This window comes from Ursus americanus, chromosome 12, assembly GCF_024610735.1.
Source record: "Ursus americanus isolate L20-20 chromosome 12, mUrsAme1.1.p, whole genome shotgun sequence".
In the NCBI taxonomy this organism is placed as follows: domain Eukaryota; kingdom Metazoa; phylum Chordata; class Mammalia; order Carnivora; family Ursidae; genus Ursus; species Ursus americanus.
Genome location: NC_142138.1, coordinates 22,862,927 through 22,877,184, shown reverse-complemented (window position 1 = coordinate 22,877,184; position 14,258 = coordinate 22,862,927). Strand labels below are relative to the sequence as shown.

General features: G+C 44.0%; 1 protein-coding gene across 3 annotated transcripts in view; it reads right to left on the bottom strand.

Annotated features, from left to right (window-relative positions):
• Positions 1-257: 257 nt before the first annotated feature.
• The window catches only part of IL12RB2 (interleukin 12 receptor subunit beta 2), a 74,078-nt gene continuing 60,077 nt past the window's right edge, over positions 258-14,258 (bottom strand). Inside the window, exons 14-17 of one of the 3 annotated variants that reach the window (XM_045802063.2) lie at positions 11,655-11,792; positions 8,772-8,862; positions 6,237-6,336; positions 258-1,237 (exon numbers count right to left, since the gene is read on the bottom strand). In XM_045802063.2, the coding sequence (XP_045658019.2) occupies positions 698-1,237; positions 6,237-6,336; positions 8,772-8,862; positions 11,655-11,792 (869 nt within the window). In that variant the 3' untranslated portion in view covers positions 258-697. Of the gene's footprint in view, positions 2,325-6,236; positions 6,337-8,771; positions 8,863-11,654; positions 11,793-14,258 lie in introns of all 3 variants that reach the window. The other 2 variants (XM_087865989.1, XM_087865990.1) reach the window with 2 other exon arrangements.

Here is a 14,258-nt window from a genome sequence, read left to right as displayed (position 1 = left end):
ATATAACATTTCTACCTTAGGCCTATTGGATGCTACTGACCCAGGTGTATGACCTGCTGTGTAGGAGCTGCCTTATAAATAGTTGCATGAGCAGTCCCTGGACTGTTAGTGATTGCTAGTAAGAGCCTTGGTTTCCACTCTGCCCTTTCCCTTTACTAGCCAACAGAGCCAAGAAAGTTGCAGGAACCCAGACTGGAGTCTAGGTGCACACAGTGTACAGGTGACCGTTGGACAACATAGGTTTTATCCGTGCGGGTCTATTTAGGTGGATTTTCTTCAGTGAATACAGTACAGTACTATAAATACATTTTCCGTATGATTTTCTTAACATTTTCTCTAGCTTTATTGTAAGAATACAGTATATAATACATACAACAAAATATGTTATCAATAAGAGTGGTCATCAGGCCAACAGTTAACGTTCTGGGGACTAAAAAAATACACCGACTTAAGCCTGTGCCCCTAACCCTCACATTGTTCAAGGATTAACCGTAATACTAAGGCTCTGGAAAAGGCAAGATGAGGTATCCGGGTTAAAGCCAATTCTCAGTTCCCAAGATGGACCCTGAGCGGCCTATCTGCCCTCTAGTTGCAAACCTGATGGCAGCACCCAGAGGCGTTCACCACTGGAGCAGGGGGCTGGGGAAGTGGGACTCATTGGGGCCTGGGAACACATTGACTTTCCAAGCTTCACCACTTACAGCATGAGGGAGCTGCACCCCATCTTTAACCGATCCAGAGTCAGCTTCTTATCACAGGAGAAGGTGAGTGGGTGAAGGGAACTTGAAGGGAAAACAGAGAGAGAGATGTGCTGAGGCTCTAGTTCTTCCAGAGGGTCAGTTATAGGAACCTCATGTGAAGGGAGATACTCTATGTTGGCGGGTAAGTATCCCTCATGGGTGGGAAGGTAGTCCACTGGGAGGGCTGTCAAGGGGCTGACTAGGTGTCCTGGCTTTGAGTCAGGGCCCCTGCTCCCCAGCATCTTGTACAGATCCACTAGTTGTCCTGTCTCTGCTATGAGAGCTTTTGAAGGTGGTAGGCTTGAGGCACTGTACCCTGTGTCTTCCTCAGAGGTGTAGTGACCTTGGACTCCTTGTCCTTTGTCCGGCCAGTTGGGGTGACAGGGATGTCTGAAGACTGGGGTCACTTGATGAAGGACTTCGGTGATGACCAGGGTCTCAGGTTCTTCAGGATTGGGCCAATCTGTCAGGAGCCTGTCCAAGGGCAGCTGCGTCTTCTGAGAAAGGGGAGGAAGAGGCTCATACAGCTATGTTACGTAAGTAGCCCTTGACAACTGACTTTTCCAGGGTTATGCAGCCTTGAAGGCTGCACTGCCTAGTTGGCTCAAGGTGGGACATTGGGGGCCGTTGCCTTTGTGACAGGAGTGAAGCAGTTAACATCGTCAGGGAGGAAGAGAGACAGGAGCCATGGACTCCTCAACCCCCCAGCCAGGGAGCGACTCTGCTCAACCTTCAGCCAGACTGTTTCTGAGGAGTCCAACTGCACTAGCGATTTCTCCAGGATAGAGGGCGAGGTAGGTGCAAAGGGAAGGCTGGGCTTGCTCCTGTCTGGGGGAGGAGGCAGAGGAGACTTTCAAGAAGTCTCACTAGAGCTAATCTTGAGAGAGATACTTTCCAAGTAGGGAGGTAACAGGCCAGGAGGACTGTTCTGTTCTGGAACCTGCTAGTCTTTCCTTTGCCAGGCAAACTGAGGCTTTGGAAATCTGAGGTTGCCTAATGAGATCTTTAAAGGATGCTAATGAGTTTGGGCTTTGATTAAAGGTTCAGGGTAAACTGGAAACTGGAGTAATTCATTCTTTTTCCTCTATGGCTAATTTTGTCTGCTACTTCTCTGCCTTCTCTTTGTCAATATCACATCAGTTACTAGCTCGTCAATGTCCTAATTCTTTCCTTTCCTATCTTATTGTGGATTCCTGAGTCCAAGTGCTTTATTAACATTTCTCTTTCTGTGCTTTATTGGGCTCTACCTACCCCTCAAAACTATCTTTCACACTGACTGCTTGTTCTTTCTGAAGCAGAGTTCCAAAGCCACTATCATCTAGACTTACATGTGCAGTGAAGCTTCTAGCCCTTAGACTGGTAGTCAGGTTCTTGCACCTTCCTCTACCTCCTCATGTCTCCATTCAGAAACTATTTCAGGCACACCATCCTGGTCTTTTTAAACACATTTTTTTCTCAGTGCCACCACCACATTGGGCGCTTCCACTGCCAACCTCCACCCTGCTTTTGTTGGCTGCACCATTTCCTGCTTGATGCTCTTCCTCTCTCATGAAGCCCCTCCTGATTGTTTCCTCCACTGGACTCCTAAAACAGCAAAGAACCACTTTCAGGTTCTTGGCACATGATATTTTATACTGTCACTTTTTCTTTTTTTTAACATGTCCATAAACCATCTACAATCAGGGATCATTCATGCCTTAAGAGACGGGTAGGATGACAAAAAATAGCCTTAGACAGGGGAAACCCTGAGAACTAGTCCCAACTCCGAAACTCTACAGCTTGGGGAAACTCCATCAACCTCTCTGGCCTTTGTCCTCATCTGTCAAATGCCAAGTTGTGTAAGAGTGCTTAGGTCTGGATTGGCCTCTGATGTCCCCTTCTTTCCTCGAGCATGGCAAGATTCCAACAAGTGACTGATGGTGCTGTCTCAGGACAGACTTCCGCAAAGGACACTGACAAGCTGGAGGGTAAGTGTGTGTTTCTTTTTTAGGAGTGTGCTCTTTTCTGATCATTACCCAAACTGGCCGTGGCACAATGGTCTGGCTTGGTAGATGGTCTTTAGCTCGGGGAAGCGGAGCTAACAAAGCATTGTTACCCCAGGTGTGGGAGAGACTACACAGGATGCGAAAATGGTTTGTTTTTTTTCATAAGGTGAGGCATTTGCTATGCCTTCTTGAAGGCTTTGACAGTATTGATAGAGCCTGCTCCTTAGAGCTTGTACAAAGCAGGGCCTCTGGCTAACAAGTCCTGGGGTAAGGCCTCTGAGACCACCATTAGTTCAGGTACCTCATGGACATGGTTTAGTTTCTACAAACTCAAAATGGAGAACATCCCAGTGATCCCCTTTATGATTTGGCCTTTTCTCTAGAGCTTGAAGACATGTTATATTTTAGACACATCTTAAAAAGTGGTAAGGGAGCACAGGAGCTAAGGCCTGGGAACTCGGAATTCTGAGAATTTTGTTGGAGGTGAAAGAATATTGTTTCTAATGTTTGCCTCAGCCTATTACCAGGAGAGCAGTTTGGGTCTTTAAAAACAGTCCACCCACTTCAGGGGTCAAGTGACACGGGGTTCTGAGGCTGCCTCAAGGCCATCATCACAGATGCCATGTTTAAGCTAAATTTTATTTTCTAATTTACCAGTTATTTTTGCAAAAGATATATATGCACATAGTTTTGTTAAAGTTTGAAGAAACTTTGTAATGAAAATTAAGTGACCCTCTTAACCTCCAACCCACTACTCAAAGGCAACCAGCATTATCAGTTTCATATGTAGGCTTCTAGAAATACCCTCTACACATGCTGCAGTTGTGTGTGTATATAAAATCTCCCTCCTTTTTATACAAATGAGAACCCATTTTAGACAACTGTTACAAACTGTTTTTTTCACCTTCAAATATCTTAGGGATTTTTAGACATGTGGATCTCTCTCTTTTTTTTAGTAGTTGCTTAAATCTTGTTGTATGGATGTACCCACGTTTAATCTGCTCCCCTGGTGGCAGGCTATATTATGCCCAGTTTTTTGGCTTCTATTTATAATGCTACAATGAACATACTTACACTATATAATTTTGGACACATGAATGGCAATTTCTATTATCTCTTCCCTGTGTTAATGTCTCTAAACCTTTGTGTGTCTGTCTTAGCATTTCTTCTAGGTTTTTACGGCTTTCCTAGGCCCTGCATGCCTCTGTTTCTCCTCATTCCCAACCAGAGGCAGACAGAGACCATGACGCCAAAGCTACAAGTTCGGGAGCCAGGTGTCCGGGACTGACCCAGAGATGCTTCCCACTGTGCTATTTCAGGCTCTTAGGACGTGGGACTGTGGAATCTCAGCATTGGAAGAGAGGGATCGTAAAGCTCAAATGATGCAGCTTCTCGTATTTGAATCATCTCTGCCACCGGCAACAGCATCCTTATTGAGTGTGAGCACGTAGGTCATCACAAGATTGCCACCAAGTTAGGGCCCAGTGTGTGAATACCTCTTCAGTTAGCCTGTTCAGCTCAGAGGTGCTGACTGCTAGAAACACTCCCCTCACTGTATGCTTAAACATCTTTTAGAGCATACAATATAATGTCAGATAGAACATCCTACTTGTATGTGAATCCAGGACCCACCATTTACTAGCCAACTAGTGTTGGGCAAGTTACTTAGTCCTCTGTCCCTCAGTTTTCTCATCTTTGAAATGAGGATAATAGTGCAACCTCCTAGAGCTGTTGTATGGATTAGATTTTAATGCATGAAAGAGGTTTTTTTTTAAAGTGCCTGCTATATAAAAGCTACAGATATACCTCATTTTATCATGCTTGGCTTTATTGCACTTTGCAGGTACTGTGTTTTTTACAAAATGAAGGTTTGTGGCAACCCTGCTTCAAACAAGTCTACTGGCATCATGTTTCCAACAGTATTTGTTCACTTTGTGTCTCTGTGTCACATTTTGGTAATTCTTGCAACATTTCAAACTCTTTCATTAATATATTTGTTATGGTGATATATGATCAGTGATTATGACTAGCAGAAAACTCAGATGAGGATTAGAATTTTTTAGTAGTAAAGGATTTTGAAACTAAGGTATGTATATTGTGTTTTTAGACAGTACACTGCACACTTAATAGACTGCAGTGTAATATAAACATAACTTTTATATGTACTGGGAAACCTAAAAATTCATTTGATTTTATTGCAATATTCGCTTTATTGCAGTGGTTCAAAACTAAACCAATAAATCTGAGGTATGCCTCAGATAAATATATATAAACATATGAATATATTAATAATACAATTATATACTATATTATATATAATTATGTATCATGTATATGACATATATATATAATTAAATATATGTCTACATATATAAAAACTGTTGTTATTGTTCTTGCTATTGTAACTTAATAGGGACAAAATACCTCAATAGTGAAATATGTCAAGTGTGAGTCTTCCTGGGAAGAAAGTGAACCACCTTTGCCTTGTATGACCCATGTGCGTTACACGGCATTTTACTTAATCCCCACACCAGTTTACGTGGGAGATACTGTCCATTCCTGTATAGAGGGTAAAACTAGGGCTCAGTTCATCAGGCAAGTTGCCCAAGGGCCATCCACCATAGTAAGTAGCAGAGGTGGAGTTTGCACCCAAACTTTATTTCAAGGCACTAACAGTAGTGCCTTCAGTTCCCACTGAGGCAGACATGGCTGAAACCCGCTCTCTCTCTGAGCAGCAGCTGGTACCACTGGCTTCTGGCCTGAGGAAGGGTGTGGATGAGAGAATGCGCTGTGTAACTGAGGAGGAGAGTCTTGGAGGAGAATGGCTATGAGGTGTGAGGGAGAGTGTGGGGCTGCCAGGGTGCTGGGCAATGGGAAGAATACTGGCATACTGCCTTTCTCCCCTTTGCTCCCCTGAAATGCACAGTCTTGCTCCATGTTCAGATGCCTCCAACTCCCAGAACACCCACCCAAGATGACCATCTTGCCCACGTGAGCTGTTCTCACTTCCTCGGGCTGTGCGGCAGTGCCCTTCTCATCCTTTAGTCTCCGCTCTCCCATCTGCCAGCCGAGCAGCCTCTCCTTCTTGAAAACCTTTTCCTTACACAATGGAATGACTTACTGGCTTTCTGCCAACACCAAAATAGTCTGAGCTCTATTTATCTGTTCTATGCTCAGGACAGGAAATGTCACGGTAAAACTCCAATTCTCTTGAATTTGGATGAGTCAAGCTAGTGCTCAGCAAATGGCAAAAATACTTGATTTTTAAATTTCTTTTGAAGTAGTTGAGGTGAGGAGGGGAGCATAAGGCAGAGAGAGGAATGAAAAGCTATGGGTCTTTTTGGTCGTAAGCTTCAGAAAATTCTGTGCATAGGAGTGGTGACTCAGTAACCTAGCACAGGGGCTCCATCTTATCCATAGGAACTAAGCACCTAGGTCTCCTTGTAACTAGAATGGGAAACCTGCATCACTGGAATCCCATCAACTCACCAGTAAGGCTTTATAACCTTACCTCCACGATGGGGTATTTCTTGGCCCAGGTGCTGTTCGCTGGGTCTGGAATTTCTTTACTACACCACTGAGGTCTGAGGGCCGAAAGAAGAACAAATACCCTATAGATAAAAAAATGACATCTGGTTAAGTGTGCCCACAGTGGCATGGAGGCATTGGTTCTTAGTGCACTGATTGCACTGTAGAGGCGGTTCAGTATAGGGGTATGCAAATGAGTAGCATAAAAACCCTGAAGGAGAAAGATGATGCATCATGCAAGGCTAGACTAGTTTTCTGTGGAGTTTGGATAGATGATAGACTCATGATGCCGCTGTTTGGGGTTTGCTAAATAAACTATGAAACTTTTACTCAGTGTAATGTTTAGCTGTCACTATCCAGCCATGCATTCATTCCGCAAACACGGACGGAAGCCCCAGCGAGTGATGAGCACATGCCACGTACTGGGGATGGAGGAGCAAACAAGAAGACATAGTTCCTGTCCGTGGGGAGCTTACTACTTAGTTTAGAATGTTGATAAAGTGTTCGCAGTAACAGGTAAACTATTATGCTAAAAGTAAAAACAAAACAAAAACAAAAAAAAACCTTAAAAAGCAAAACAAGATACAAATGGCATAAGTAGTTTGAACATAACTGTATTTTTTAAAAATGCCTAGAAAAAAAAAAAAACAGAAATAATCCAAACTGTTAACAGTAGTTGTATTTGATAGAAGAAATATGGGTCTTTTTTCTTTATCATTTCTGGGCTTTTGAAAATATTTTAAAATTGTTTACATTACTTTCGTGACATGGAAGGAAAAAAGTCCTAAAAATGTTTCTTATAAATGCATGTGACTTAAACTTTTATTTTTAAAAAATTCAAAACTAATATGAAACATTTTTTAAGAACTAGCTTTAAAAAGCTTTGATGTTTAATAAGAATGGAGGTTTAGCCCTTTGAAGCAAGAGATAGGCCCACGTAACGGGTTTTTCTCCAAACAAATGTGAGCAGATCATGCAGATGAGGACAGTGCCCAAGGGATGGTGGGCCAATAAGGTGGAAGAAAACTGGGTCCCTAATGACTGGAGCACAGCTGCCAACCAACCTGGATGACTCACCTCAGGACTGTTCTATGGGAGAGAAACTATTTTATTAAAGCCATATATCTGGTGACTTTTTTTTTTTTAACAAAAAAGTCTTCACCCTAACTGATAATATTTCCCTCAAGAAGATGAGTTTGATCCTGCTTGACTCTATTTGAATTAAACTTTTTCAAAGTTTACCTAAAGAGAGTGCTGCTTTGAAGTATCTGTCACACAAGGGAGCTTCAATAAATGTAAAGCCTTTCAGACAAGTTCAATGGCTAGTAGAATGACTTTGAGCTAGTTTTATTTTGACCTCTTCTCTTACTTTACACATTTGAAGAAATCTCTGTATTGAATAACTCATTAGAAGATTCTCTTTACAGAATAATACCCATTTAAAGAAATTGTAGAAAATAGTTAAACAGAACTACAATCACCTGTTATTCTAGCCCCTGATAGAACCACCATTAATATTTTGGTGCATTATCCTTGGGTTAGAGAGTGTTAATCACTACCCAATACTCCTTTACCCTCTTCCTTAGGAAGAGGACCCTGATATACTGGGATGACAGTGGGCCCAGATGTAAGACCACAATTTTTAAGTCTCCCTTGCCTCACCAAGTTCTGGGCAATGAGGTGTAACCAAAAGTGTCCTGACTTCTTCAGTAAAGTGTCTTGACTTCTTCACATAAAGGCTCCGGAACAGGGAAGTGTGGGCACCTTTCTTCCCCCCCGTAGTTGTAGAATGCAGGCATGATGGCTATGGTCACTGGACCATGAAGTGAGCTTGAGGATGGAAGCCAAGAGAGGACAGTGGCACGAAATGACAAAAGGAGCCTAGATCCCTGATGACTACAGAGCTACTACACCAGTCCTCGACCTGAGTTTACTTCCTTAACTTGGGTGAGAAACTGCCGGCCAGTTTAAGTCCTATAATCGGCTTTTTATGTTATACAGAAGCAAATTTAATGCTAGCTGATATATTTGCATATGGGTATGTGTGTGTGTGTATGTACTTTTTAAAAGGTGAAGTTGTGTAATTCTTTGCAACCTTTTTAACATGTAATATTGCAAATATTATACCATTTAATTTTCTTCTATCTCTTTAATGGCTATAATACGCCATACAGCATGAGATATTGTGATATAGGAAACCAGTCCCATGTCACTGGGCAAGTAGGTTCTTTCAAATAGTTCTCCATTAATGAACAATAATTCAGTGAACATATTTGCCACTAAATATCTGCAAATACTTATGATATACTTAAAATAAATTTCTACTTAGGAATTGCTAGATCATAGGTTTTATTTTTTTTCAAAAAATTTAACATATACTGCTGTCCAAGAAAGTTGAAGAAATTTAGTCTGCTACCAGCAATGTTTGAGAAAGCCCATTTCTTTGACCCATAGTGGCAACAGCTGTTATCATTTAAAAAAAAAAAGTTACAGAAATTGGAAAATGTAACCAACTCACTTTTGCCGGAAGTAACGCATTGAGAAAATGCCCACTATGACGACAGCAATGCAAATGCTTGGTGCCACAAACACACTCCAACTGGCTTTACCTGAAAAGTTAGCAAACCCTGTGACTGAGTTATCTGCCACGAACATCTAAAAATACTGTTGCGTGAACCCTCTGGCACCTCCCCACAGCTACTGGATAGCTGGGCTCAGGAACAAGGCCAACTTGTTTTTGTCCCTTCGGTTAGGGAGAAGGGGCCCTAAGGGGACCAGCTCTCTGGTTCTAAGGAAGGGACTCCAGCCTTACAAGGGCTCCTTCCTCTTAACAGGGGCAGAAGGAGAAGGGGGTGTGGTATACAAAGCGCTGGCTGGGAACTGGGAGCCCTGAGTTCTAGTCCTGGCTTTGCCGCTGACTGCTACGGGATCAGTGGACTTCAGATTCTTGATCTATAAAAGGTGAATGATGACGTCTACCTTACGGGTTGCTGTGAAGATTAGTGATGGTACATATAAAGCACATGGTGATGTATCTGAACAGAAGCAGCCCCTGAGAAATGGTATCACTGGTTTTACCAAACCATTGGAAAAGCCTTGTGTCTTTCTAGGGTCTTTGAAACTGTTCGGATTCCTTGCTATGAATGTGTACTCAGCTATGTGTCAGGATTCTCCATTACTTCATCCAGTTATTGAGTATTAATGCATCAGGCCCTCTTAGGTGCTGGGATGCAGACGTCACTAGGCCATGGGCTCTGCTGTCTTAAGCCATGAATCTAGTCCGGGAGACAGATGTGTAAACATGTAAACAAACCATGATGCCATGGGGTATACATTTAAAAAGGCACGTAAGAGGCAGTGTAGCAGGGATCGGCATGGGAAATGACATCAAAGGCAGCTCAGGATGTTCTCCCAACGGCACGATGTGAAAAGCGACAGATCTGAAGGATGGAGCCAGCACAGCAGACAAGTCAGGGAAGCAGACTAGACAAAGCTAGGCGAAGGCATGGAAAGAAGAAACAGTGCTGCACTGTCGGGCAACCGCAGGTAGTCTGGCTTTGCTTTCCAGGATAAATGATGAGCATGTGGCAGAGGACGAAGCCAGACAGATGAACAGGAGCAGATCATACAGGGCTTGGAGACGGAGCGGTTTGAATTCCGGCTTGAAGGCCCTTGGGGAACCACTGACGGGTGCCGCAGGAGGCCGACTGTCAGCGTGGAGCAGGCATCTTGCAGAAAGATTCTTCTAACTGTGTGCAGGACAGGTGGGGTTGGGGGCAGGGGAGGGAGGATGAGCAGGGAAGGATGAGAGGCCACAGCCCTGCCAGGCCCCCAGAGATGTGTGCCACCAGGGCCGAAGGGGGGGCGGGGAGCTGACGCAGGCAGCTTTGCTACCTCTCCGCACAATCAGCCCCATCTGACATTTCTGTAGCATCTGCCTTCCTTCCTTCCTGGGCAGATGGGACAAGTCTGGGGTACCACAGGTAGAAAGATGCTGGGTCATTAATCCAATTAATTGCTTACAAGTTAGCTTTCACGGGGTACTAGGGGATGGGGTTTGTCAGGCTTCCCAGCGGAGAAGTACCTGGCATAGAACAACAAAGTCCTGAATGATGGTTGCAGAGCAAGAACAGCTGGTTTCATGCTCGGAGCAGATGCAGACAGGTGCTGCCCGAGAGAACAGCACAACTTAGCCTGTGGAGGCAAGTCCATGTGAGCTATGTCCCTTCTTTATACACTCCGATTTAACCGAGGTCACTAAAACCTGAGTTTGAATTGTCATTCTACCACTTGCCACTTCCATGACTTTGGGTAATCTTTCTGTACCTTCTGGGCCTTATAAAAAGGCATCCTAATCCCTTATTCCTTTATTCATTTTTGAATTGAGTGCTTCCTGGTACTGTGGCCAGGTACAATCGTGTAAAGCAGACACCTTACGTGGCAGTGGTCAGGATTAAATGAGTAAAAGTATGTGTTATGCAGGCTGAATTGTGTCTTCCCACCCCAAAAAACCGTATGTTATTCTAACCTCCAGGACCTCAGAAAGTGACTGTATTTGGAAATGGGATCATTGCAGATGGAATTAGTTAAGATAAGGTCAGAGTGTAATAGGGTGGCCCTGACCCAGTATGACTGGTGTCCTTATAAAAAGAGGAAATTGAACGAAGACACATACAAGAATTCCAGGTGAAGATAAAGGCAGAGATCTACAAGCCAAGGAGCACCAAAGACTGCGCCTCAGCTGGAGGAGGAATTCTATGAGCTGATTCTCTCAGAGACTTCAGAAGAAACAACCCTGCTGACACCCTGAACTCAAGACTTCCACCTTCCACAACTGTGAGAATATAAATTTCTATTACTTAAGCCACTCAGTTTGTGGTGCTTTGTTACAAGGGCCCCGGCAAACAAAACAGTATGCAAAGCACTTAACGCAATGACCGCTGCATGTAACTATCTGATATGCACTAGCTGCTATGGTTATTATTGAGATTATTCCCATTGGCCATTGGAACAGATATTTAGTGAACAAGTACCATGTGCCGGGCACCGTACTAGACCTCAAAGATAAACAGGTATCAGTTCCTGCCTATTAGATTCAGAGTTTTGAACAGGCGTCAAATGTAGTGCATTATGAAGGAATTATGGAGGTGCATTTGGGAAGGCTTCCTGGAGGAGGAAACATTCAGGCTGAGTTTTGAAAAATAAGTAGGTACCATCTCCAAGCAGACCATGAAGTGGTAGAGTACTCCAGTTAAAGGAAACAGCAAGTGCAAAGGGGTAGCAGCGAGAAAGTAATTAATGAATTAGAGAAACTCTGATCATCTCTTTGCCAGTCGTAGTGGGAGTGTATACCCATGTAGGAATCCAGGGTGGACATACCACCTTTAAAGTTGCTTCTTACCTTCCAGACAAAATTCCCTCTTGTTTCCTGGCGGGCTTTCACCAGCAGCTGTCAGAGCTGTCATCCATAGCACATATGTCACTCTGGGCTGCAGGCTGTCTATTGAATGTGAATTTAGGGATACCCTATAGGGAATTTCTGAAAGGAGGATAAAGATAAAAGAAGAAAGACACGTATTAAAGGAAATATTTGAATGCGAGCTTTTACTTATTTTTGTTGCTGTTGTTATGCTTTATTTAATTTGAAAGAGAAAAGCACGTTGCGGTTTTAAAATGGTTCTAATTCATCAGTACTTAATACTTTAATTGGCCCTAGATACTGTCATTTATGGAGGTCCTACTTCACAGCATACCTAAATAATTAAATATATTTTCTGTGGTAAAATCTTTTGAAAGAACTTTTATCATTCTGCTGGTTTCTTTTTTTTTTTTAAGATTTTATTTCAGAGACAGAGTGTATACGCATGCCTGCTCTCCCTGGAGCACAAGGGTGGGGAGGGGCAGAGGGAGAGGGAGAAGCATACTCCCCGCTGAGCAGGGACACCCAGGGGGGCTCCATCCCAGGGGATCATGACCTGAGCCAAAGGCAGACACTTAACAGACTGAGCCACCCAGGCGCCCCTACCATTCTGCTTCTGAAATTATTTAGCTGTAGTAACTCATTTCATTTCCTATGACTACAATGTTTCCAAGATTTTAAGATATATTTGAGAACTTTTGGGGAGGCAATTAAATACACAAATTGTTTTCAATGGAATTTTTAAGCAAGCTAAGTTCAGCAGTTAATGAAATAGTTAAGTAACATTAATTTTGATTTTCTGCTTTTTTTGGTAGGTTCTGGACACGGGTCTTTAATGGGTTTAATACGATGATCTACTTTAATTTGACATAAAATCTAAAAGTGGGAGCAATTGTACTTAGATTAGATTTACTCAGGAGTTTAAGCCTAGCCTATCAGTCCCTTTTGCTCTCAACACCCCTGCAGAGTCTCAGCAGGGAAGATTTTGGGTTCTGATGTTGTTTTTCTCCTCCTGCAGAACGTAGGCAATCTCCTCCAGGATCTGCTGGCTGTGAGTTTTGGAGTGACTTCTTAAAAGCTGGGGATGCGGGGGCAGGGGGGCTACAAGGTCAAGGGCAGAACTTGGGCAGGAGCAGCCTGCGGGCTCTTCAGGCGTGCCTGTGCTGGTGATCCAGGTGGAAACTAGAACCCAGCACTTTGAGCCTCAATATCAGCTACCAGCTCACAAACCCCAGGGCAGGTCAGACAACGTTCCTGTTTGCTAAACTTATTTCAACAGTCACAAATATTTATTGAGCTGGTGCTCTGGACAAGTCACCAAGGATACAAAGGCACAGAATCTGCATCAGTGGGGAAAACAGACCTCTTATGCTCCCATACCCCTGTTTACTATGGGTAACCAGCAAGAAGGAGTCCTGTACTATCGTGGCCACTCCACGCAAAGGGGCTGAAGCCTGAGCAGATCGCTTAACAGCTGTGACTATCAGGGCAATTTCTGTATTCAACATCCTGTTGCGAAAAAAGTACCACGTGGAAAGTGGCAAGCCAACTCTAACCTGATGAAGTTGCTTGCCCAGACTTAAGCAGTATGATGAAACTCAAAAATCTCTCCTTATTCCTGAGGCAGGAGAGTAAAACATTAATTTTGGAGAGACCTTCTGCTCATCTTGCTGCAGCAAAGCATCAGTGAGCATCAGAGTCAACTGTCCGACTGCATGAAGGCACCGTCGGCTCTGAGACCTCAGAATAGGAGGGAAGGGATCTGAATGGTTTGCTGGGCCAAAGAAGTTTACATGCAAACACACACACACACACACACACACACACACACACACACACACACACACACACTTGAAGAACAAAAATATTAACTCTGTGGAGGGAGCAGTGAGGCAGGTGATGGCGCCAGAAGTTTGGCTAGCAAAAGAGGTTGTGTTGAGTAATGGGAGAAAGAAGTCATGCCAGAAATACTGGTTCTGCTGCCTGGTCTGGAGTGTGACCTCCAGCAGAGATAAAGGGGGGGCATTCAATCCGCAGGGGTCTGAAACTTTAGGCCGAGGTGGTGAAACAAGGAGGCAGCATTTTGGAAGATGGGATAGCTGCCAGTCCTTTGAAAGGCTGCAGGTAGGAAGGTCAAGTGCTACCAGACAAAACAGCTGCACGGACTGGAAACTAGTTCTAACCTAACAATCTACATTGGTTTACCAAAGTGGGGGGCAGTAGTCACTCATGTGTCAGTCAACAAATACTGTTTGTACGAAGCACCTCCTGCATGCCTGGCTGTATTGTAGGTACGGGGAGACAACGGTGAGCAAATTGCCATGGCTTCTTCCTTCATGATGCTTAGAGTCCGTTGACAAGAACAGCCCGGTAGTAACAACGCACAACGTGTGCGCAGGTGGAGACACGCGCTCTTGGTGCCCGTGGCAGTATCGGCGCGTTTTCAGAGGAGGGGCTGCGCAACAGAATCCCCTGTGCAAGGTACGAAAATGCAGATGCCCACCCCAGCTGCACCCCTCCTTTCTGCTCCGGCAGCACCACGTGCTCCTACTGCGCTCCCCATGCCCCCTTCGTGCAGCTGCCTCG